At 41.5% G+C, this 24,565-nt stretch overlaps 1 protein-coding gene across 2 annotated transcripts in view; it reads left to right on the top strand.

Annotated features, from left to right (window-relative positions):
- ATG2B (autophagy related 2B) overlaps positions 1-13,982 on the top strand; it is a 56,976-nt gene extending 42,994 nt beyond the window's left edge. For both annotated transcript variants that reach the window (XM_039884161.1, XM_039884159.1), the window contains exons 35-42: positions 3,887-3,965; positions 4,283-4,490; positions 6,921-6,990; positions 7,351-7,433; positions 8,149-8,270; positions 8,502-8,656; positions 9,316-9,465; positions 12,677-13,982. In XM_039884161.1, the coding sequence (XP_039740095.1) occupies positions 3,887-3,965; positions 4,283-4,490; positions 6,921-6,990; positions 7,351-7,433; positions 8,149-8,270; positions 8,502-8,656; positions 9,316-9,465; positions 12,677-12,907 (1,098 nt within the window). In that variant the 3' untranslated portion in view covers positions 12,908-13,982. The remainder of the gene's footprint in view (positions 1-3,886; positions 3,966-4,282; positions 4,491-6,920; positions 6,991-7,350; positions 7,434-8,148; positions 8,271-8,501; positions 8,657-9,315; positions 9,466-12,676) is intronic.
- Positions 13,983-24,565: the final 10,583 nt, after the last annotated feature.

Genomic DNA, 24,565 nt, shown 5'->3' with positions numbered 1-24,565 from the left:
TGGCCTAGTAGGAATATGATGAAGGATTTATGGGGAATTTGATCTGTGGAAATCACATGAGAGCAAGAATTTGAGCAAGATCCATCTTTATAATACAGTTTTACCAGATTTAGCAAGTCCAATTTTCTTTAATAGACTTTTTCTTTAATATTGAGCTTAATTTCTTCTTTAGAACTATAAAAAATTATGATTTTAAAAGGGAAACCATTAATCTTAGAGAAAACAGTCAGGGAAATAAATATTATGACTAAGCTGAGGAGGAATGGGAAATAATTCCCCAAGATGAGAAAACTAGGAGAACAAAGCCAGGCTACAAATGTGTAAGCCTTAGTGAAATCTGTCACCGTATGAGAAATCCTTTTCGGTTTGCATTTTCTAAGGTTGACACGCTGTATTTCGAGATAGCAAATAGGAAACCAAATGTTTGAGTTCTTCATTCTTTTTTAAAAGTAATCAGTTGACGACTGATAATGCTTTGAGTAGTATTTTTCTTACCAAGTATATCTCTGCCTTTATTTCTCTTCACTGGGTCATAGACAGTGAATACGAAAGCCACACTTTGTTTTCTCATGTTTTTAACCCTTTGCTCATTTAGAAAAAAGATGCAGCTCGCCGCCAGTGTTAATTTAACATTATGCATGTAATTACTATATTTTCTAGGATTTGACATTTTCAGTGATTGACAGTTATTATATTTTGTAAATGAAAATACCACGACTAAAAACAAAATGCTGTAAATAGAATGATGTCATTTTTTTCCCAAAGACTATCGGCATACTAGAGCTATGTGAAAATAATAATAGCAAGATATTTTGTGGCAGACTTTGGGGGTAATGTTAGGACTGTAACCCACAAATTATCTCGAGGTAAAGGCTGCAGCCACCAGTGTCACCAGCAAGTATTCTCGGGGCAAACGGGAAATGAGTTAAAAAGCTGCGTTGCTGTTGAAGTTCAGTGCAGTTGCCTGCAAGGTTCAGTGTGCCTGCAGGGTAGGCAGGACACTAGGCAGATGGAATGGTTTCCATCTAGGGGCTGGGCGTAAATAGGTGGCGAAGGTCATGAACTAGGCAGTTGAGACAGAAGCACGAATGGGCCAGATCTCCTGACTGCCCCAGCCTAGTTTAGTGTCGTACTGCCTGGAAATCTGTGCAGGGAAGATGCATTGATTCCAAATCATTTGCTGAGTGCCAGCCTCGTCCCGGGTTCTGTACTAGGATGCCAGGGATGCAAAGATGAAGAAACATTTCATCCTCAAGGGTCTCTGTGCAGTGGGGAGACCAGCATCGAACATGACTTAACACCTGTGGTGCGTCCAAGTGATAAAGTTAGGCGTAGGATGATCTGCCCACGCCAGAAGAGGGCTCCTAAGCCAGGCTGGGAGTTGGGAAGATTGAGCAGTGATCAGGAAAGGCTTTCTGGAGGAGGCGACACTTGAGCAGGCCTTACGGAATGTGGTGGAGTTAGCTACGTTCAGAGTTTTGTAAAGATGTTTAGGGCCTAACTCAGATTGTGAGATGAGATGTAAGGACATTCAGATAAGAGAAGTCCATGCTCAGCTGAGGCTGGAAATGAGGACCGTGTGGCAGGACCACTTTGCACTCCGTGGGCTTTCAGCATCACTGCTTAATTGCCTGTGTAGGGCACCAGAAATCCTTCTTTTTAACACTTTAAGTCATATTGCACTGTTAATATCCTCTGTCATAAGACCTTAAAGCTAGAAATAACTGTTTGATGGTCATAGTTGAGTATACATAATAACAAATTTTTTAAAGTGTAAAAAAGTTGTTCGTATTGAGGTATAAATTGCATATAATAAAATGTACAGATTTTAGGTGTACAGTTTGAGCTTGACCAGTACATATACTAATTGAAATATATAGAACATTTTCTGTACCCACAAAGTCCCCTACAATGTAGTCAGTCTCCACTGCCCAAAGCAGTCACTGATGTCATTTCCACCACCAGAGATTGACTTTTCGCATTCCACGACTTCACATAAGTGGAATTGTATCTGGCTTCCTGTCCTCAACATCGTGTCTGTGAGATTCACCTGTGTTGAGGCACGTATCAGCAGTCTGATTTCATTGTATGGATATACCACAATTTATCCATTTACTCATTTATTTACATTTAGATTTTCTTCTTCTTGGCTCTTATGACTAAAGCTGTTATAAAATTTGTGTACAAGTCTTTTTAAGGACATACGTTTTCATTTTTCTTGGGTATTATAAACAGAATTTCTGGGCCATAAGGTAGATGTGTGTTTAACTGTCATAAGAAGTGCCAGACAGTTTCCATGGTGGTTGTACCATTGTATATTCCTACCAGTGACCTGTGAGTGTTGCTGTGGTCTTTTTCATTTGAGCTGTTTTACTTAGTGATCATTGAGGTCTTAATTTGGATTTCCCGATGACTAGTGATCCTGAGCATCTTTTCATGTGCTTATTCACCATTTGTATATTTTCTTTTGTGAACTGTCACTGTGTTGCTGGTTTTAAAACAGTTTAGCATAAATACCAAAATAAAAAATTCTGAGAACATTTTGAAAAGCTGATAATTAGTATTCTTTTGTTGTTTTGTGCATTTGTAGAAAATGGATTAAAAACCACTGTCTCTTTAGTCTTTCGTTTTTTAAGAATACATTTATACCTGGAATTTTCTATAATTTTTTTTTAATGCAGTCATGGTGTCAAAACATTTATAGCATTAAAATATCACCATCTAGTGGCCAAAGAATAACATTTTATATACTATTAACTTTAACATTTTATTAACATGTACTATTTGGTATGTATATGTAGTAATATGTAATAAATGTGTATGTTGTAAATAATTTATAAAATATACATATATGTGTAAAGCATAATGATATAACAAACAATTCATGAACCCACTATCCTTCTGCAAGAACCAGAATATTTTTAATCCTGTTGAAACTTCCTGCTGGTTCTTCAGTTCCATTCCTCAGTCTCCCATATGTCCTGTTACCTAGAAAAATACCTTTCTGATTTCCATCACTTACACTTCTGATAAATGTGGTCAGTAGTTCATCAGATCTTTGGACTTGCCAGGCAAACTTTTGGTGTGTTACCAAATAGTAGACTTTATATTGGACCTTCCCGTTGCATTTTGGTTCAGTATTTAGAATTTTTTTAAATGGAAGGGAAGGGTAAGAAAGAACAGGCTCAAGAATTTAATTTTCTTATTCTTTCCAAAATGGATTTGTCAGTTTGAGTGAGGTAGGAAAAATGAAGTTGCTTATAACAGGAAAATGTGGTTTGTATATATAACATTGAGACAGATTCGTACATTTTTGTTTGTAATTATATTTTAGGAGAGGCCACATTGAGTGGATGATTTTATTTAATTTTTATTTTGAATATCGTGTTCAATGAAGAAAATGTATTAAGGCGATATTACATAGTGTTAAAAGTAGAAATAAGACATTAAGAACTTTTAAGGCACACATAAGTATGCAGGGCGTGCTAGCTGCTGTTATAATATTACTGCTACGAATGCAGAATAAGAACTTGTGTCAAATGAGAATGCTGTATTGCTCAGAAAACAAAAGTGTCCTTTGATTTAGAAATAGCTATGTAAATTTTTAACTTCTCCGTGTCTTCATTTTCACATCTATAAATTAGTTTTCTCATAGACTTGTGAGACTTACCAAGAGGGGGTGTGTGTGAGAGAGAGAGGGAAAGAGAAAGAACAGGAGCAATGCCTGACAGAGGACTCAATGAGTTATAGCCATATATGAATAATGAGTAAAATTTGAGACTTTAACATACTTTAGAAATAGATATAGACTTTAGACTTTTAACATAGTTTTAGAAATAGATATACTCCCCCCCATATTACTTATAATTACATCTCTTAATTTTAGGATGCCTTGTTTTTCCTGAAGGATTTCTTCACAAGTCTTTCTACTGAAGTAGAGCTTCTAATGACTCCAGATCCAGAAGGTACTAAATATGTGTAGTTCAAAAAGTCTGTAACAAGTACTTGGATTGATTTTGATGGTTATGAAGCCTTTTTGAGAATGCACTTATACAGTCTTTATTCTTATTTATATAAATATGTTCTGTGTTTATTTTTGTTAAATTATGCAAATGTAATTTATGTAAAACTAGTAATTTAAAAGGTGGAAGTCAGTTTTCTCTGTAGTATTAATTGTGTTTATTAAATGAAATGTAGCAAAACAAGGTAAATCTAGATTGATTTAAATGGTTGCTGTAAGGAAGCCTACCTAATTTTTCAAACGTACACATTACATTTTCAGTTAAAAAGTCTCCTGGAGCTGATGTCACCTGCAGTTTGCCAAGGCATTTAAGTACCTCAAAGGAGCCAAATCTAGTTCTTTCTTTCCCTGGGCCAAAGCAACCTTCTCAAAATGATAGTGCCAATTCAGCGGAAGTGGTTAACGGGGAGGAGCAGAAGGAGTTCTCAGCTGAAGAAGAGTCATTTAGTGATCAGCCTGTGTTTTTTAGGTAAATCATTTAATTTTGGTAACAAATGAAGTTAATTTAGAGTTTTGAAGATTGTCATTTGACGCGTTTGTGTACAGATATTCATGAGGTTCCATCGGCTTTTCTTTGTACTGCCGTGTAATCATCTGGTGTATTTATTCATATGTGGTCCCTCCCCACTTGCACCTCTCATGTACACACAGTAAGCCCTGGTCGAGGAGTCATCTCTCGATTCTGTGGTAGGAGTTTCCTTTTTCTCTTAGCTTCTTTTTCCCTCTGCGCCTCTCTTCCTGGTGCCTCTGCAAACACCAGGCGGTCCTTTTCCTCTTTCCTTTACCCACCTCAGCTGCAGCACTTCTCTCTTTTTCATGATGGGAATTTTTCCATCTAGTTTTCTTTGTCCTCCTCCATCACTGCTGTGTCTTTCCTGACCCTTCCCTCCTTGGCTACGTCGGCACTCTCAGGAAACCCAGGTCCCCTGTGTCACTGCGCTGTGACTACTGCCCAGCCGCTTTGGCTAGCTGCTTACACATTGGGGTTTATCCCTTGTTTCAGACCCATTCATTCATGCCATTTTCTTTCTATCCCAACCCTTGGTGGTAGGCATGGAGCCTTGGCTCTGTTGGAAGGAGAGAAGATGAAGGTCAGTGCCACCTGTGTTATGAGTGACAGTTAGCTACCTTTCTTGGTTTTCTGTGCTCCTCTTCCATAGACGTCAATGGTCTCAAATTCTATCTTTCCCTCTAAGTTCCGAGGTTAGACTTTGGCCCATAGTAGGCAATATAACTATTTTAAAGTGTTTTTCATGTTTTAAATCTCTGTATGTTGATGAAAGATAGAAAAACATAACAGAATTGGAAAGATCTTGGGACAGTAGGTATCTGGTGGTTCTGAACCTTTCCATCACAAAAGAAGAACCTCTTTTATTATTTTCCCACATTGATATTTTTATTAAAATTTTTTTTCTACCACAAAAATTGTGTATCCTAAGTAATAATTTGAATTTTCATTTTATATTAATCACATATAAATTACCAATTTGGTTTTTATAAGCACTGGATAACCAGTATATAAAAACTTGAATTGTTAAAAGTCTGACCTGAAAACAGAAATTTTCAGCTTGTGTAACCTTATTTACTTACCTAGGTAAGCGTTTATTTTTTTCATTAGACTATTTGAAATAGTTTACAGATTTCTGTTTCCACTCTCAAAAGCTCCTGGGGTGGTAATCAGTGATGTTGTCCAAATTACTCACGTCACAGGTGAGGAAGTTCATTCCAGAGGCGAGGTGACTTGCTTAGGATCACACAATTAGTTAATGGCCGAGCCAGTGCATTTTCCGAGTGATGGCCTAGTAGTCACCCCTCCAACGTTTATTCAACATTTATTTATTCAACAAATAGTTGTTGAACACTTACCATATATACGCCACATTTTAAGCACAGTGAGCAGAATAGAGAAAAATTCCTATTTAACTGAGCTTACAGATAATTGAAATATATGACTTGTTCTGTTATGTGCCATGGAGAAAAAAAAGAGTGAGAAAGGAAGCGGCAGGTGTCGAGGGCTGTCGCCCAGAGAACCAAACAGAGATGAGTGTGTGGAAGATGAGGAAGGGCCTAGGTCCCCAGGCTGCTGTGTGATGGATGTGAACACAGCATGTCCACTTTGGTGTAGGTTAGGTGGTCTTTGTGGGATGGCTTAGGATAAAATCACTAACATTAATTCTGTAGAAAAAATGCGTTACAATCTAGCTTTTGGAAGCCAGCTCCTTTTGTTTGATGTATACCATCACCGTATCATTATAATTTCATTCTCACAGAATTCCCAATATTTGTGTGTCGCTATCCTGTTTACAAACATTAATTTCAAGAATGCTCACCAAAATTCACCAGTGTAAATGGCATGGAAAATTTATGGATGAAGACATTTAGGCTCAGAGAGTTTAAGTAACTGGCCCATGATTGCATCTCACATAACTGGTAAAACTGGGATTCATGTTCATTTTTTCAGGCTGTTTCAGCTTCATGATGGAACTAAAAAATACCTCATTTCATTTTTTTTTTACTTCTCAGTAATGGTTATGTTATTTGGTTTCCTTGATCTTGAAGGTTGAAGGTTGCTTTTATTAATTTGTTCTCTGTATGGATTGAGAATATTTGCTAGAATAAATTTTTCTATGGTAAACATTATTTAGTAAACCAAGAAAAAGTTTTTGTGAGAAAATTTAAGTATAGTAAAATAAATGCAATCGTAAGACAACATCAGTTTAGTTATATTAAGTTTAGAAAAGGTAGAGCTAAAAGACAATCTGTTTTATTTAGACCTTAAGATATTCACATTATTATTTTTTTTGGTTTTATTTTCATTCTCCAGTTGAATAAATTAGTTTATATGTAACTTTATTAGTAATTTTAAATATAAATAATTGCCTTCTTTCTTTTTCTTCAGAGAATTTAGATTCACCTCAGAAGTTCCTATTCGACTTGATTATCATGGCAAACATGTCTCAATGGACCAGGTTTGGAAACTTTGTACAAATATATTCTACAAAATATTCTCAATTTGTTTTCCTGATGAACTCAATTAAAAAAAAAAACTTTTTCTGTTATAGTTTTATGTAGATGTTTGAAATGAAGTACAAGATATTAAAATTTAATTCTATTTTTAAAGTAAATTAAATATTATTTGCTTAAGAACCCATGAGTGAAATTTGATATAAATTGGGTCATACGTATTAATAAGTATGTATTTTTTGCTGCAAATATTTTTAAGTGTTTCAGCTTCATTAGTGAATATCGCTTTGACTTTCTCAAATAAAACTATTTTAAACATTGAGCCTCTCAGTTTACATCTAATCTGGCCTTTTTCAATTTTAAAGGGTACATTAGCTGGGATTTTGATTGGTCTGGCCCAGTTAAACTGCTCTGAACTAAAGTTGAAGAGGCTTTTCTATCGCCACGGGTAAGTTGATTTATTATATGAGGCTTTAAGGTGTAGTAACTAAAATTTGTTTACAACAAATTAAAAATTGAATTTCCTTAGAAAGCATACATAATTTAATTCTTTTACAGTATTGTCTACCGAGAGCTCATTTTTAGAGGATCCTTACTGATTAGGGGCTAGTTTTTATTCTGAGAGAGTAGAAGTAGCTTGACAAGTAGTATTTTTCAAAAACAGCTATAATTTTTTATAATTTCCTAAAGTTGTAAATCAGTTTAGTGAAAAGACTGGAAGTTCAGAAGGTAATAGTTTTTAGTAGCTAAGAACCATATCGCAATCGACGTTGAATTTATCCTATGCCAGAGCTTTAGATGTTTAAGAAATAAGAAGAGTGGAAAACCACAGTTATACATATTACCTAAGCCATTATACATATTACCAAAACCACAGTTATACATATTACGTAAGCCATTATTAACTTACAATTGGATTACATATATATGTGTATACATTTGTATACATTTACAATTACATATACAATTATATATATACATATACATATACAATTACGTATATATGTGTATACATTTGTATGTGTGTATATATTCAGATTGAACATCTATAATATTTTGTTTGTAAATTGTAAATTTTCTTTTGTCTCAACTAAGAAAATCCCTCAAACTTATCTAAAGCTGTAAAATTATTTTTCCTATATACTAATAGTCATTTGCTCTAGTTTGCTAGGTGTTGACAAATTATTCTCATATGCAATCACCGAATGGCTCACTGACATAAAGAAGAACCAGCTGCCAGGGATCCTGGGAGGCGTTGGGCCTATGCACTCACTAGTACAATTAGGTGAGTTTTTTTTTTTTTTTAAATCAAAACATATTTAAGTTGCCCGATTAGTGATGTTGAACCCTTTTGGGGTATGGATGCCTTTGAGTCTAAGTGAGGACCATCTTTCTAGAAAACCTACGTCTGTAGTCATACACACAGAACTTTACCTCCCATTTCTGCGGTTGAATGCTAGCAAAGATCAGAGCTCCAGCCCTCCTGTTGACTACTGTGTGTTGACTATTGTTCTAGTGCAAGGCCTGAGGGACTTGGTCTGGTTACCAATAGAGCAGTACCGGAAGGATGGTCGCATCGTCAGGGGATTTCAGAGAGGCGCTGCCTCCTTCGGCACCTCCACAGCCATGGCTGCTCTGGAACTCACCAACAGGATGGTCCAGACTATACAGGTATCTTTCCACGGACTACCTGAATCTACATAAGGAGGATGAGCTGTTGTCAAACAGTTGGGTTATTTTGTTTTTAAAATGATACTGTGAGAATATACAAAATGTTGAGAATAGATATTTTATTCGTAATGATTTAATATCATGCTTTTTTAATTGCTTAGCTATCCAGTGTTAAATAATTAGTAGAATGAAGCAGTGGAATACAGTGTCAAATTCGTTTGCCTGTTTCAGGTCCATTATAGCCATTAAGGTAGCCAAGGATTGATTTCACCACATTTATGTGAAAAGGTCATAGGTAAATGTAAAGAAAGCATTACAGACAAATAGGAGTTGTGTTAAGGTTTGCTATATTAAGATCCAGTCGACCTTATCCAGACTGTGCGTTCTTGACTAACTTGGTAAGTTGGAGGATGTTCTGAGAGGACAGAGAAGAGACAGAAAAAATAAGGTCAATCCAGATAGTAAGTTTTTAATGTACACTTTAATGTTCTTATTATAAACATAATAAATCCCGTAGAGAACTCAAACCCTGCGGAAGAGCCGTGTGAGGTGCGGGAGACCCTCTGCTCTTCCTCAGTCCCTGTGGGAGGCGCCCTACTGGAGCCTGAGACTCCAGACTGCCTTCTGACTCATTTCTGCTTTCTGGTAAAATGACCCAGGCGGCGGCAGAGACTGCTTATGACATGGTGTCTCCAGGGACCCTTTCTATCGAACCTAAGAAGATCAGAAGGTTCCCTCATCACCGGTTAGCCCACCAGCCGGTGGACCTGCGGGAAGGCGTGGCCAAGGCCTACAGTGTCGTGAAGGAGGTAGGTGAACTTGAGCGGATAAGCCAGTGCCAGCCCCTAGCTTTCCTGGGCTTTCACCCGAAGAGCCCTCTGTGGGTGGCATTTGTTCCCAAAAACCCCTGGGCGTGGCTGGGAACTGCCACCAACAGCAGGTGCGGTGTCTGCATAAGGTAAGAGCAGAGGCCGTAGTGTGGCCAGTGGGCTCCCGGGAGGGCAGGGACCCAGTGGGAAGGGTGGGTCACTGTCCCTGCAGAGCAAACAGGGATATGAGACCAGACACCAGTGCGTGCTGGCTGGACCCAACACATGTTTATGCTTTGATGTATTTACCCCAGATTTGTTTAAATAACAACTTTTTAGGTAAATTACCATGATCTCATGGCCCTGCCTCTACTGTGCTGAAAGTGGCACGGATTTTTCTGTACACTTTTTATACTTTTATTATACGTGTACACATTCATAAGCAAAACATACTCTGTGTTTTACAAAGTTATGTAAACGGCATCATATTATATGTGTCATTTTGTAACTTATGTCTTTCAAGAAATATCCATGTCAATTCAAGAAATACCCATGTCAATGTATGTAGATCTAATTTAAACTCTTTTCTAGTATTTCATTGTGTGAATATAGCTTAATTTATTTATTTTCTTGTTGGTGGACAGTTAGTTTCCATTTTTTCTCTAAAACACCGCCATAGGAATGTCTCTTTGTTCATATGTGCAAGAAGATGTTAAGAGTGGACGTGGTGATGTGTAAGTACTTGAATCTTGACGTTTATTAAACATCGCCACATTGCACTTTAGTGGCACCAGTGAACCCTGGTTCTTTAAGGCCATTGTCAGGGTCATCCCCTGTGTTAATCTTTTTTGACATTCTTTTTGATATGGCACAATGTTGGAGGTCATTTTACTTAGGATTGATTTGTGTGTTAGGATTTCATTAACGATCTTTTCCCCAGGATGTCTTGATGGGCGGAAGTGCCTGGGTCAGTCTTGTGCCTGACAGAAGTGGCCTCGGTGGTAGGAAGACCACTGAGGGGGCCCCCAGAAATGTATTAGTGGATAAATGAAGGCAAGACCACTGGTCACCTTTCTCAAAACGAGATTTAATCAGGAGAGTAAAGAAAGATGATTACCAGTCAGACCTCTTCCTACAGATGCCAGGACTGGGCCAGTTATCAGTAGACATGTGAGAAGTCAGGTTTGTGAAAACGGTCCCGGGGTTCGAGACGTAGCAGGGCCGGTTGACAGCAGGGTATAATAGCTCTTGGATATGCAGCACTGTGCAGTTTGCATAACGCTTGCCTACTTTTACCTGTATTCATTTTAAAATAAGTGTCTGTGTGCTTATTTTGTGCTGTGTGTACAGTAACCCTTAAAGATAGGTGGCATTCCTCACTCAGAGGAGGAGACAGGCCCAGCAAGAAGAGTAGTGGAGCCAGGACTGGAACCCAGGTATCGGGTCTCATGTTTAGTTCTCTTTCTGTGAAATTGCTCCTGTGCAGAATGAAGGGAGGGGAGAACAGGAAGCATGGATTGAGATGGTAGGGTGTGCCTGATTAGACTGAATCGGAATTCGTATCAGAAGCTTTTAAAATAGAGGTTCCTAAATGGTGATAAATACTTCTTCTTCTTTTTCATAACTCAAAGATCAAGAGAAAACATCCCATGTGTTTCATAGATAGGCTCATCCTTTAGGTCAGAGGTCAGCAAACTATAGCTTGCAGGCCAGGTCTGGCCCATGATTGCTTTTGTATGGACCTGTAATGAGTTTTACAGTTTCAGAGGATTGTGAAAAAAAAAAGAACAAACAACAAAGACCATCTAGCCCTTTATAGAGAAAGTTTGCTCACCCCTGCTGTTTGTAATTCTGTTCTGTGGTAGTCGGGAGGTTGTAAGGTGGTGACTTGGGAATTATTTAATGAACATTTAGTACCTGCTAAGCTGTACCAAGCCCTTTGGATGTGTTAATTTGTTTTAATTCAAACACCACCACAGTATTTTAATTCTCCCATTTAAAGGACTTGTCTGAGGTCACACAGCTAAGCGATGAAGCTGAGATTTGTATTTACTTCTGTTGTCTCCAGAGTAGGTGGTGGTGATCATTATATTATAACAGACTAATACCCTCTTATTGTTTGCGGGTTAGGGAGCGGCACTGGGAGAGCGGGGAGGAGGAGGATGTGGCAAATGTATAAATTGTATGCATTTTCTTCACTGTATTCACGGTTTCACTTATTGGCTCTTATAGGCAGTTTTAAAAATAGCACTTACATTTTTTTAGTTCTTCTGTACCATATTCCCTCGATGGTACTACATGTTTTTGCCTGTCATGTTGGGTAGAGATGGCACTCTGGTTAGCTTGTCAGAATGATGGCTAGATTCTGGGTTAGGACAGGGTTCCTTGATTTCCCCAGAGAGCCCAAAGCTCCGTGCGCTGTGCCTTCACTGAGATGGTCACAGTGACACAGTGCCTCTTGTCCCGTGAGACACTTCAGAGTTAGATGGTAGAGATTCGAAAGTCACGTGTGAAGTTTGACCACTTTGGCTTGACCTACACGTTTATATATTCAGCCTTAAAGCTTTGCAGTCATGATTATTTTAACGGTAGGCAGTTTTAAGGAAGAGGAAAAATGCTACAGAAGCTTTGTTTCTAATTATTAAAAATGTTCCTGCTTTATGTTCTCAGAATTTTCTCTACTTAATCCAGTAAAATGTTCTGTTTAGCCCTTTATCTTAATTGAATGTTCCACAGTTATCTTTTCTCGTACGTAGCCAGTAACTTAAAACTAATTAAATAATATTCTAGAGCTTAATAGAATTAGCTTTTCTTGTTACAGTTGAATCAGAGGAACTGTCACCATATGCCTTTAGTGATTATATTTACTCCAGAAGCTTTGTTTGCTAAGTTTGATTTAACTAGAATGGTAAATAGTGCCAGGAAAGCTACTCTTCGATCATTAAATCCTTCTGTAAGCTTTTCCTTGTGAAATCGTGGTTTAGCCACATTTTCTGCATGTGTGACAACAAAATACGAAATCATAATAATCGCCTCTCGTCCTTGTAATTAGAATTTTTTCAGAAAAACGATTTTCCTGGGCTATCTCCAAAGCAGTTTCTTTTTGGTCTAGTCGCAAACATAATGTTAGTCCACCGACGTGCGCGTTACAGAATCATTTAGGGGTTTTCTGACCAGGAATTCACTCCCTGTCTCCCGTCCCCGCTTCCAGGGCATCACAGACACGGCTCACACCCTCTACGAGACCGCAGCTCGAGAGCACGAGAGCAGAGGGGTCACCGGTGCCGTGGGTGAAGTCTTGCGCCAGATCCCCCCGGCGGTGGTGAAACCTCTGATCGTCGCCACCGAAGCGACTGCAAACGTTTTAGGTGGCATGAGAAACCAGATTAGACCAGATGTTCGGCAAGACGAGTCCCAGAAATGGCGCCGTGGGGAAGACTGACTGATACTCGAGACACGACTCTTCCGAAGCTAGTGAGGCTGGGACTGAGCAGTGGAGTGTCCCGTGGGCAGCGTTAGGGGGAACTCATTTAATCCTGTTGTGCTCATCTCAGGAACAAAAGCATTTCTTAGTTAAATAATTTAATATCACAACAATGTGCAACCAAACTTCTAATGTTTCAGGGCTAGTTTGGCACTTGCCTGTAGAAAGGTTTAGTGGCTGGTGTCAGAAATCCCTATAGCGTTTGCTGCCACATTAGCGGAATTCTTGCTTTTATTGAAATGACTATAGTTCTTCCTGTTACAGATGAGATATCGTTGGAAACCTTTTACAGTACGGCGTGCTCAGAATCATCCGAGCACTTCGAAAGCATCATTTATGTTGCTCCGAGGAGTCACTTTTTCTCAAGGTTCAAAAAGAATCACAGCTTCGAAACTTTCATGGAAAATGAGAGATAGAAGCCACAGGGGAAGCAAAGCAAATAGGATTTTCAAAATAAATATCAGTGACGAATAAGTCACCCAGTCTGTTGGATTGAGTGTCACGCACCTGGGAACAGCATTATTTCCGGTTACCCGGAAAATCCTCCTGGGGGAGTTGGAGGACGTGAGCGTTGTAGACATGTTCTGCTGTTGTGTTGCACTTTATTGTGTGTGTGTGATGTGTGTGTGCGTGTGTGTGTGTGTGTGTGTTTAGATTAATACATGTCATGTGCTGTCTTTATGTGATTTACAAAGTTACACAAAATAGAGTAAGTCTGAAAGTTTTTGACGAAGGTAACTCCCACGTAGTAACTTCCATTTATTTTAATTATAAATGAAAATGTGCATTCTATAATGAACTGGGGCCCATATAATTGTTTATATGTTCGATTTTAAGCAGGTGTAGTGCAAGCTTGTGAGGAATGTGTGGAAAGGGAGATTGGAAGTGGTTTTTACTCTTTTAAAATTAACCAAAAATCCTCCGAACATGCCCTAGTCAGTTATTTTGAAGTACCGTTTTTACTTGGTTAACAATGTACATTTTGATAACCTGTCAGGAATGATGAATAAAGTATTTTTATTTAAAGGTAAAATTGTTTTATGCTTCCATGAATATTTTGCTTTTCTTAGAGCATATTCATAGATGCAGTACTATGATTTTTTCCGAGATACTTGGGAATACCATCTCAGAATGGACTCTGGTTAATACCAAGTAAGCCATTCCCTAGGAGTCGGAGGGAAGTTGTTCGCAGGACCTCAGCCTCTGCCTTTAGATTGATCTGGCAGAAAGGAGATGAGGACTTGGCATCCGCTGTTGAAAGTTGCCTGGTGAGAGTTGTCACGTTTGGAAGTGGGGGAATATCGAGGCGAATTTGGTATTTCAGAACCACATTTCAGTTTGGGGTTCAATTTCATTCTCTAAATTCTCTAACAAAGTAATGTAAACCAAAATCTGAACATTTAGAGTTTATAAAAATTATACTGAATGACATTGATTTTGTTGAAACGCTTTAAAGGGCCCTGCTCAGAGTGACCACCCGTTGCTCAGAGGAGCTGTTGGCTGCGCTGTCCTAACTCAGCGGAGCCCATGTGGAATGTGGGCTCGAGGGACTCGCTGGCCGTCGCGAGGGTGCAGCCTGCTGCTGGTGCGTTCCCACCGCCGCTCTGTCCCTGGTGCTCCGTTTTCCCTTACGACGGGACATGCTGCGTATTTATCTGTGATGGTTAATCTGGAAGACACTCGGTCATGCTTAAAAATATGAAATCTCTGACTTCTAAATGTATTTCTCATAGTTACACTAAGTTCAAATAGACATCGTATAGGGGCAAATGGTCACCCTCTGCACCGTGAGCCTCAAAGAATCTGTCTTTTGACAAATGAGCTTTATAAATCCCATTTAAACATATCTTTATACCGCAGTCTCCGTGGATCTTTCCCTGTTCTGCCCTCATTCACCTGCCGTTGAGAGACTGTGTGTGGGAACGGAAACCTTATGTCTTAGAAAGATTCAGCGTAAAGGGTCTATTCATTGTCAGTTTAACCAAGATGCTCTTAAGATATTTATGTATCTGTATATGAACACTTCTGCATTATTAAGTATCCTTTAGTTTTTCTTATTTTAAAAGTGTCTCTTCAAACTTTTATGTTATGATGGCACAGTAAAAAAGGTGTTGGGGAGGATCCTTGGGTTGTCAGATCTGTGACTTACCAAGTAGATGACCTTAATTTCTCTAAGCCTCTGTGTCCCTCTCTGAACAAAGGAGTTTCTTATGACAAAGCCCAACAGATTTTCAGATGATTAGGGCCCACGTGTGTATGCGTGTGCGGGCATGTGCATGCGTGCCTAGTGTGAGTGGAGGGACGGGATGTAATGCCAGTAGAGTGCCCCAGACCTGTGACACCTCACCCTGGAGCCATTGTCAAGTGAGAGGACTAGGTCACATCACAGAGGAGCGATGGGCTCCTTTAGATCTTGGATCTCTGAGTTTTACACTTCTGAATGGCCACAGTGCCTTCACAGCTGCCTTTCGATGTGATCTTTCCGAATGGAGTAGCCTGCGTGTGCCCACTTGTCGCTCCAAGTCCCTGTAGGTGTCCAGGTGAGCAAGTCTGCGCCACAGCCGTTAGCAGGTTTCCAGTAGAATGTCCACTCAACATTTGCCCTATAGGGTAGAGATGATACAGTGTTTCAACTAGACATTGTAGCATTGAACTTTCATTTTAATAAAGTTTGGGTCCAATTTGGAGTCCCACTTAAGACATATATTTAACATCAATAGTTTTATAGTGCAAAATTCACTTTAAGGAAAAAACTTCCCAAGTAGCAGTGTGCCTAAAATGGCAACAATACTAAAAACCAGTGTGTCTTCCCTCCTGCTATGTGTCACTTATAAATACTATTAAAATATTTCCAGCTTTTAAGGGAATTATTTCTTTAAGCATCTCCTTTAAAAACTGAGTTCTGCAGGTTTGGTGCCTTTGTTCAGTTTCAGAACAGTCCAGACGAGTCTGTCACTCTGGCAGGGGGCTGCGGGTCGCGGGGGTGCCCGCCTCGTCTCACGGCGTGTGACTTAGCTTCTCGGCACTGCGTGTGCTCACCAGTCTAGGGACGGCAGGCAGGGCCGAGCTTACGCCATTTGGATCCAGACTCACACCAGGTGGCTTCAGGATTAGCAGTTGTCAGCATTAACCTAAATTTTGTGTACGTAAAAAGCTGAGGATTTAAGTGAAATTTAACTTCATGTCCGTCTTACACCTGCAGTGGGTACCATTCCTCAGAATTGTTGCGGAGGGAGGCGGGGGAGTTGGCAGGACTGGTGTCCCGTGCCGAGCAGTCTTACTCCGTTTTCCCTCACGCTCTCTTACCTACTTAAGACAGAGAATGTGTATAGATTCTTGAAACTTCTTGGACCTAAGGGACTGTGCAAGCACAGAGTGGCATTCTTGTATCGCAAGAACACCAACTGGACGTACCAAGTGGTATCGTAGAGAAGAAACCAAATATACATTCGTGAGTCTTAGGTTAAAAAGGAAGGATGTTTTATAGTGTGTAGATAATGAAGGGCAAAAACATTTTTCCATTACCAAAAAATCTTATTTCTGTTTCCTGGAAGATATTAGTCAGTTATTTCATATAAGAATAATGGAGTGCTTTAATGCCAGTTTATCTTTATCTCAACCGTTTTAATCAGCAGTATTTTCCTTTTACTGTAGTGTCTGCGAATCGGAGGTAGAAAAGGCATTCTTAACACACCACCCTGACAGGCTTCTTTTGGGATGAGAAATTTAAGAGCATTTCGACAATTCACATTTTGAAATGTCAGCATTTTTTAAAACCATAGGTGTTAGATATTTTCGCCTCCTTAACAACCCCTTGGTTCCAAGCAAGCTGCTTCAGAGGAAGCCCCAGAGATTCAAGAGGCTGTGAATGTGCCGTTGGCGACACGGTGACACCTCCGATGCCCAGTGTGGTTGAAATGGCAGCCCCGCCTTTAAATAGTGTGTTTACTTTGCTGTTTCAGTGGGTCTCGTGTACATGAAATGGCAGCTTCCGGTTTCTCGTTGGATTGGTCTCACATTGTTTATATAGCGAGCCGGTCACACAGGACTTTTCATTGAGAAATAGGGTAGGGTGCCATGTCCCACGCACAGTCACGCTGTCCCGACTGTCTTTGATGTCGACTTGATCTCGCCACAAGTGAAAGAACCTACGTTGTCTATGTCGATTGACGATGGATCATTACTGTTTCTTAATTTTCCTAATGTAATTATGGATGTGAATACTTTAAGAATACTGATGTTATACACGTATTTTTGTGAAAATGTAACTTGTTAGTGTGACTATTTAAAATATTATGAAGTTAAGAATACTCTTGAAGAAAATTAAAATATTTACTCTTTGGATTTGCTTTCACACTATTTTCTTTGGCCAAGAACTGTTCCCACAGCCTGTACACGCTGCTTGTAGGGGTGCGGGGCGAGGGGTGGGAAATGCTCTTCCTACGATCCTGGTCCTTCCGACGGCATGTCTGGTGTCTACCTGCCCCGTTTCTGAGATGTATAGAGCATTAATGTTAAATTTATGCTCTATACTCCCTTTTGGATATGAATCACAAAATTATCCTGCCAGCGTAGACATGTGGCGAACATCTTGTAGGTTTGATCAGACGGACCTAGATAAATACTTGATAAATCTGTTTTATCTGGAGGAATATTTTTACTTAGAGAAAGAATATTTAAGAGAAATACTTTTACTTTTTTTTTAAGTTTATTTTTATAAGTTTATTTGAGCCAAACATGAAGATGAACGCCAGAGAACAAGATCTCACTCAAGGGCTCCCAAGAAATACTTACTTTTAAAGAAGTACTTTAAAAGAGGTTTTGGTATGATAAATGTCGTATATAATCATTCACTTTGAGGAATCGGGAAAAAATGACAAGTTGCACTTCACACGTGGCTCGTGTGAAAGAGGGCGGGGGACCTTTGTGAGCGCATAGTCTGCCAGGTTTTGCAGTGTGCTCTTTATAACCTCCGGCCGCTCTAGAGGCAGTTATCATAGTTCTCATTTTCCAGCGGAGGACACTGGGGGTCACAGAGGTCAAGGCACTTGCTCACAATCACGTGGTTTGACTCCCAAACCCCTTGCTCATTGGAGGCTTCACAAGGAACTTGCACAGTTGTCTACATCTGAAAACCACTGATTAGGGCACTAAGGGCTTTTGCTAGAAGGTTGAGATTAAAGGCTCTTGGAATACTGGAGCCTAAGATAAGAACAGACTTGCTCAGCATCCTGTCACCTGCTTGCCCCGCCCCTCCCCGTCCCCTGGCTGCAGTCCACCGCTCCAGTCCTTTCTCTCTGCCACACTCTGTGCTTAGGGACTAGAGGCACCTGGAGATCTTTTTTTTTTTTTAATTATTTTTAATGCTGAAGCCGAGGCCCCACGTGACACCAATTAAATAAAAATCTGAGAACGGGGCTAAATTAGAATCTCCACCTCAGCAGCCTTGGCATTTGGGGCTGGAGAAGTCTATGCTGGGGGCCGTCCTGTGTGCTGTAGGGTGTTTAGTAGCATCCTTGGCCTCTACTCACTAGGTACAAGTTGCATCCCCTCCCCAATTGTAAAAACCCAAAGTGTCACTAGATATGCCCAGATGGCCCCAAGTCCAAGGAGGGGAATTGATTGCCCAAGATCACATGATTAGTGCTTGAAGATGTCCTTCATTTAATGCAATTTCACTTTTTCTTGGTTTTAGCAATCTAAGGAATAATAAAAAATATATAAAATAAAATGAAAATTCAACATTTGTTGGGCATTCACTACATAACTACTACTTTGTTCAGCGCTCAATAACGTGGCATTCGCATTCAGTGTCAGCCAGAGTCCTGGTGGGAAGCTGACGGCCGAACGGGAGGCCGAGGATGTCAGGAAGGGACTACTTAGCATAGCTGACCAGCAAGCAGCAAGGGAGGCCCACGCGCACCTGGGCCCCGCGACGGCCCTGGAGAGACTTGGCGCCTCCCACTTCTGGCTCTGCGCTGTCCTTGGCCTCAGTCACGTGTGTCAGTGCTGATTTCTTGCCTCTTCCTGCTCTACTTGGCAACAGGAACACGTGCCCTTCCCCCTCCTCCATCCTATCTATCATGAGCCGGAAGCAACCTGAGCTTCATCTCGGCCCAAAGGGACAAAGGGAGAGAGTGGATCACATAGCCCGTGGCTGAAGGAGAGGGGCTGCCTGACAGCCGCGGTGGCCTCTGGTGGAGCGGAGTAGCCAGAGGGGCCGGAGAGGCCTCATCCTTGGCCCCCGCCCTCTCATCTCTTGCTGGAGCCTCCCCCAGGTCGGACCCAGCTTCTGGACGGTGTGAGAGGCGCAGCTCCACGGGCAGAGAGCAGGTGGAGAGCGAGTCTGGAGGGCAAATGGAAGTAAGTCATCCAGCTCTCGAACATTATCTGTACTTGTCCTTTTATCTTCACTGTGCAGGTGACAAAAGGCTTAGGATAAGTGACCTTCTCGAAGCCACACAGGGTACTTGTTGAGGAACACTAGTCACTAATGACAGATAAACCCCCAGATTCCCAGCAGCTTAAGAAATTTCTTCCTTAGTCTCATCAAGCTCAGCTGGCACTCCTGGACTTCTCCAAACAGGGATGGAGGAGCCCAGGTCCCTTCTGTCTTGTGGCTGTACCTCCCCTGCAACTTCAGAATCCGGCTTAGTGCTGCAGACTTTTGCTCACATTCTTTTGTCAGAATTCTGCCCCACGATCACCCTCAGATGGAAGGGTTGGTGAGCAGTGCAGCTCATGATTTAGAATTTGAATCCGGGAATGTTTGACTCCAAACTCTATTAGAATTAAAATTAGTTGCATTGCAAGATAATTTACCACTATCAGAGTTAGGTTTTTTTTTTCCTTGGACTTGTTTCTTCATATTCCTGAAAGCAGTTTCATGTGGAGCAAGTTAAATCCAGGAAACGTTTACTGGGTCATGGGGAAAGAGAGCATAATCTAGTGGTCCTCAAAACGTGTCTGCATATAAGAAGCTCTGGCGGATCGCTCAATGATTCCAAAACTCAGACCACACCTGAGACGAATTAAATCACAGTCCCTGGGGTGTATTTTTGAAACTCCCCAGGTGACTCTAATGTGCAGACAAGTTTGGGAACCACCAGTATAATGGCTAGGAATATAGATTTTAGAGTCAGCCTGCCTGGGGCTGAACCTCGGCTCCACTACTTGGTAGCTGTGTGGCCCTGGGAAAGTTTCTTAACTTCTCTGTGCTTCGGTTTCTTTCTTTACAAAGTAGAAATATAGGTTTCTTATGAAGATTGCATGAGTTAATACATGTAAAGTGCTTAGAATAGTGTCTGACACATAGTAAGTACCATATAAGTGGTAGATACTGTCTCCTGAAAGCCTACTGTGTGCAATGCCCTGGGCTAGGGATGAAAGATACAGTCCTTGTCCTCTGGAAGCTCTGAACCCAGTGGAAAGATATTACAGCTCATCATTCCCGCTGTTTGTTCCTTATAAATGGAAACCGACTTGTTTTGCTTCTGAAAAATCGAGTGGCATTTCAGGCAGCCAAGGAAAGAGGCAGAAAAACCACTCAGAGCAGTTTTAGAGGGGGAATTCCTGGTTTTGAAGGCGCCGCCTAGTCTCTTGCAAGGCCATATGGACCTCTGCTTCCCTGGCTTTAACACAAATAGGGGCAGCCTTGGGAGAGCGAGGGAGCCAGCTCCCTTCCTAGCCTGACGTTCAGGATTGCCTCGTTACAAGGAAATTTGACTTGGTGCATCTTGGGTAGCGTTTGGAAAGAAAAGGCAAAAAGAGGGTTGGAGGCAAAGCTTTTGGGGTTTGGGGGTAGCTGAGAAAAATGAACACTAGCACATCCTTACCGCAAACATTTCTATGGCTAATCGGGAGAGGGCAAAAACATTCTTTTAAATTTAGATTTCACCGAGGTATAAAGGAAAACATGACTGCTCGGTGTAAAGTACAACTCTGCTTCCAAAACCCTAATTAATATGAGCATTTCGTTAGCCCAGATGTGGCCCAATTATTTTTAGAGAGATGGAGAACTCAAGGGCATAACTCCACAAAATTGTTTAACATTTAATAAAAGTTAAACACAACCACCCCTCCAACTTATACTATTTTCAAGTCGGTATCAATATTGTTGACCTTAAAAATAAAAGTTTGCTGCTTTACCGGGAAAATTGGATTCATTCAGGAATAGCAGAGAATTGCGATTTGGGACATGCAAGCTATGACAAAGCCAAGGGCAAGTCTGGAGAACAAAGGAGAGGAATGTTCTTTTATAGCGGGAAGAGGGCAGTTGGGAGGGGCTGTCATAACAGAGTTCATTGGAGGAAACTGGCAGTCAGCATGTAGTGGCTTTTCATTGGCTGGGTTGTGACAGTCTCTCTTGGGCTGGGCTGTTGCTGGGGGAAGAGAAAATCTTTCTTCCTCCTGAGGGACAGTACAGCGGAAAACACCTTCCTCTTGGGACGTAAGCCATGTCTCTTCCTGTCTAGAGCAACCAGTGGCGGATGAGCGGTCGGGTGTGAGAGCGCCCTCTACGGCCCCTCTCGACTCCAATCTTCGTTGAGATTTCTTTTATTAATTTTCACAATGTCACAGCTCCACAGTCAGAAATCCTCTTTTCGTTTATAATACACACGTCTAAGGCCAAATAAATACCGTCCTCTCTTCTCCATTTCGGTTCGAACTGTAATTTTACTTTCTTCCCATACCCCTTCAGGACATGCTATTTTCTTCAAAACCATCCTTATTCCTTCACACCAGCTTTCATTTTGAAAGTCATCTTCTTCCCTTTCATGTCCTATTTGCTGAATTGGAGTTTTAGCAGAGTCTCTACCCCAAAGACTGACGTTCAGCAAGTCACTTAACTTGGCAGCAGGCCAGTTTTTATAGATCGTTACAAGGGGCGACACCGAACACTGAGTCAATGACGTGTGACGCCCATTTAAAATTTGGGTGTCTGTTGCCGTTTGCCCTCTTGTAGAAGTACTGACACACCCACCGACAAGGAATCGTTGCCTCTTCGCATCCTCTGTTACTCTTTGGAACAGATCTTTTGTAACCCGTTTAAAGGGCTTGATTTGAAAATTTGTGCAGAATCACTTCTGGGGAAAGACCTCTGCGGAGTCAGCAGGGGGCGCCCGCTGCCTTTCCGAGCGCAACTTGGGTGGTTTAGCTTTGGCCCCCTGCAAAGCCCGGCAGCGCATCTGAACTTGACCCCAGCAACCATGGGAAGGCTTTGAAAAATTCTAACTATCCCAGCCTTTTCACAAGGCTTGTCTGTGGCAGCTTCCTCCTGATCGAAGTCACTGCTTAAATTCAAAATAAAAAGGCCATATTTAGTTCACGATTAATTTCTTCGTGTACATGCTGGGCTGGGCGGTAATGCACGCCAGGCCCTTCTCTCAATCCCTCAGGCTCGTGAAAGTCTCCCCTGGTGGAGTTTTCACAACTGGTCGATGTGGGACTATTTGGGGCATGGGATGATAAAAATGTGCTTTATATTCAGAAAACGATTTCTTTTGTTGTGTTTTCCCTGTTGGGGGGGAAAAGGTGAATCTGAAACAAAAGCCCATTTGAGCTTCTCTGATAGATTCAATTCTCTTCTGGAAATGCAGCCCAGCCCCATAATCCTGCCGTTCAGGGCTCGGGACTAGGGTGAGGGAGGTGGGGCACTGGCTTTGGGCACAAAATTTAAAGAGAGGTGGACACAGAGGCACATCAGTGATCTAGACAGACAAAAATTTAATGCGACGTTTTTAAAAAGCAAAATTAATGTAAAAACACCCAAGATAAATGCAACGTCAACATTTTAAATAAAGTCTGGATCGACCTGCATGCACCTCCATGCTCACTCTCTCTTTCCAGTCACTCACTCTCGTCCAGGTCTTGGGGGTCTGATCTTAACTTACAGTGTCGATGTTTTGTTCATTATGATTGAGTCTCATTCTTCCGTTCCTTTGCTCACCCTTTTTCAATCTTACCCTCCCGCCCCGACCTCTCATCACAAGGTTGGCAATAGGACAATGAAGGGAAATAATATCGGGGGAAGCCACGAGGTGTTGGCGCTGGAAGGATTATTGTTAAACACCGGGAATGATGCCAAAATCAATAGTGGCGAGTTGCTATAAACTAATGTCACCATCTGGACTTGAAGAGAGATTCTGCTGATATTAGCAAACGTTTATTGTGCGTGCAATGCATGCCGGAGACGGTTCTGAGTGATTTTCTGTGTTTGGCTAATTAATCATTCCACCTGTTGTTTGAGCAGCCTTCTTGCTCTGTCGCCATTACGGAACGTGCCCGCCCCCAAGCCTGCCTTTGCTCGTGCTTCCCCAGCACCCCGGCTTCTCCCTTCGCTTTGTTAAGTTCAGTCCTTCAGGGCTGAGTCCCACCACCCCCAGGAAGTCTCCCCAGACTACCAACCTTACCTGGAGGCCACTATTTATTAATTGGATCAGATGAGCTAAATGTGGTTCTCACTTGGGGTTGGGGGTGGATTTTGACAGATACTTGCAATTTGACTCCCTCGGAGTAAGGGATGGGCAAGATGATAGGACCAGTGGTTCGAGGATACTCCCGTTTTCCCGCCTGAGTTCTGAACTAAATGAGGCAGACAGGAGTCTGCACATGGGGGCCCCATGGCATCTTTATTACGGAGAAAGGGCTACATTGGACGATGTCACTAAGTGTATGGCATAATTCTTCCAGCCCTTGATTTCGCTGGCTGAAAACTTGGGTGAGGCAGGTGGTCAACACCCTCACTGTCCTATTTAACCTCAAGACCCAGCTCAGGGCCACCTTGTCTGTTGCCCCTTCCATCGTGAACTCCTCCCAGGTGCTCTCTGTCATCCCATAATTACATGTTTCTTACCTGCCACCCCTGCTTGCAGTAAGTTCCAGGTGGGTATGCTGAAGATGTTTCTGGAATTCTTGTTGCAACATTCGGCCAAGAGACCCTGCAGCTTTGCTGGGACACCTCCAGGGGCAGGGAACCCACTGTTCTCCAAGTTCTCTCATGGGACAACTATCACAGGACAGCTTTGAGTATCAGAGAGCTCTTCCTCACATTAAGCTGGAATGTGTTTCTCAGGAATTTTCTTTCTTTGGTGCTACTGGGGTCACACTAAATACACTTGTTCCCCTCTCCCCATAAGTCTTACCTTCTTCAGGTAAGCCCTCTAAGGCCCTAACTGTATCACAGAGGGTATGATATTGAGCCCCTTCACCGATCTGATTCCTTTCTTCTGAATCAGCCAAGAGTTGGACATGATACTCTTCATGTACCCTGGGCAACGCTAAGCTAAAGGAGATCTCACCTCCCTCATTTTAGATGCTATACTCCTATTAATGCAGCCCGAGAGCCAGCAATTATTTTGGCAGCCACAGCACCCTGAGATCCCTGCTGACTGAAACTCCAACCCTAGCTACAGAGAGTCTCCGCCAGCATTAAGGAGACTCACATGGTGGGATTCCCTGGCGCTTAGGCCTTTCCTCTGACCTCACAGCCTAGTGAGCATCCCCGGGCTTAGAGCCCTGCCCAGCAGTCCGGCTTGGCGAGTGACCGCGGGCAAGCTCTGTCCATCTCATGGCCCGCAGAAGGGAGGGATTGAACTTCATGATATTTTCTTCATG

The sequence above is a fragment of the Pteropus medius genome, unplaced genomic scaffold (genome assembly GCF_902729225.1).
Source record: "Pteropus medius unplaced genomic scaffold, Ma_sr-lr_union100, whole genome shotgun sequence".
Taxonomy (NCBI): domain Eukaryota; kingdom Metazoa; phylum Chordata; class Mammalia; order Chiroptera; family Pteropodidae; genus Pteropus; species Pteropus medius.
This window is presented reverse-complemented; position numbering and strand designations above follow the sequence as displayed.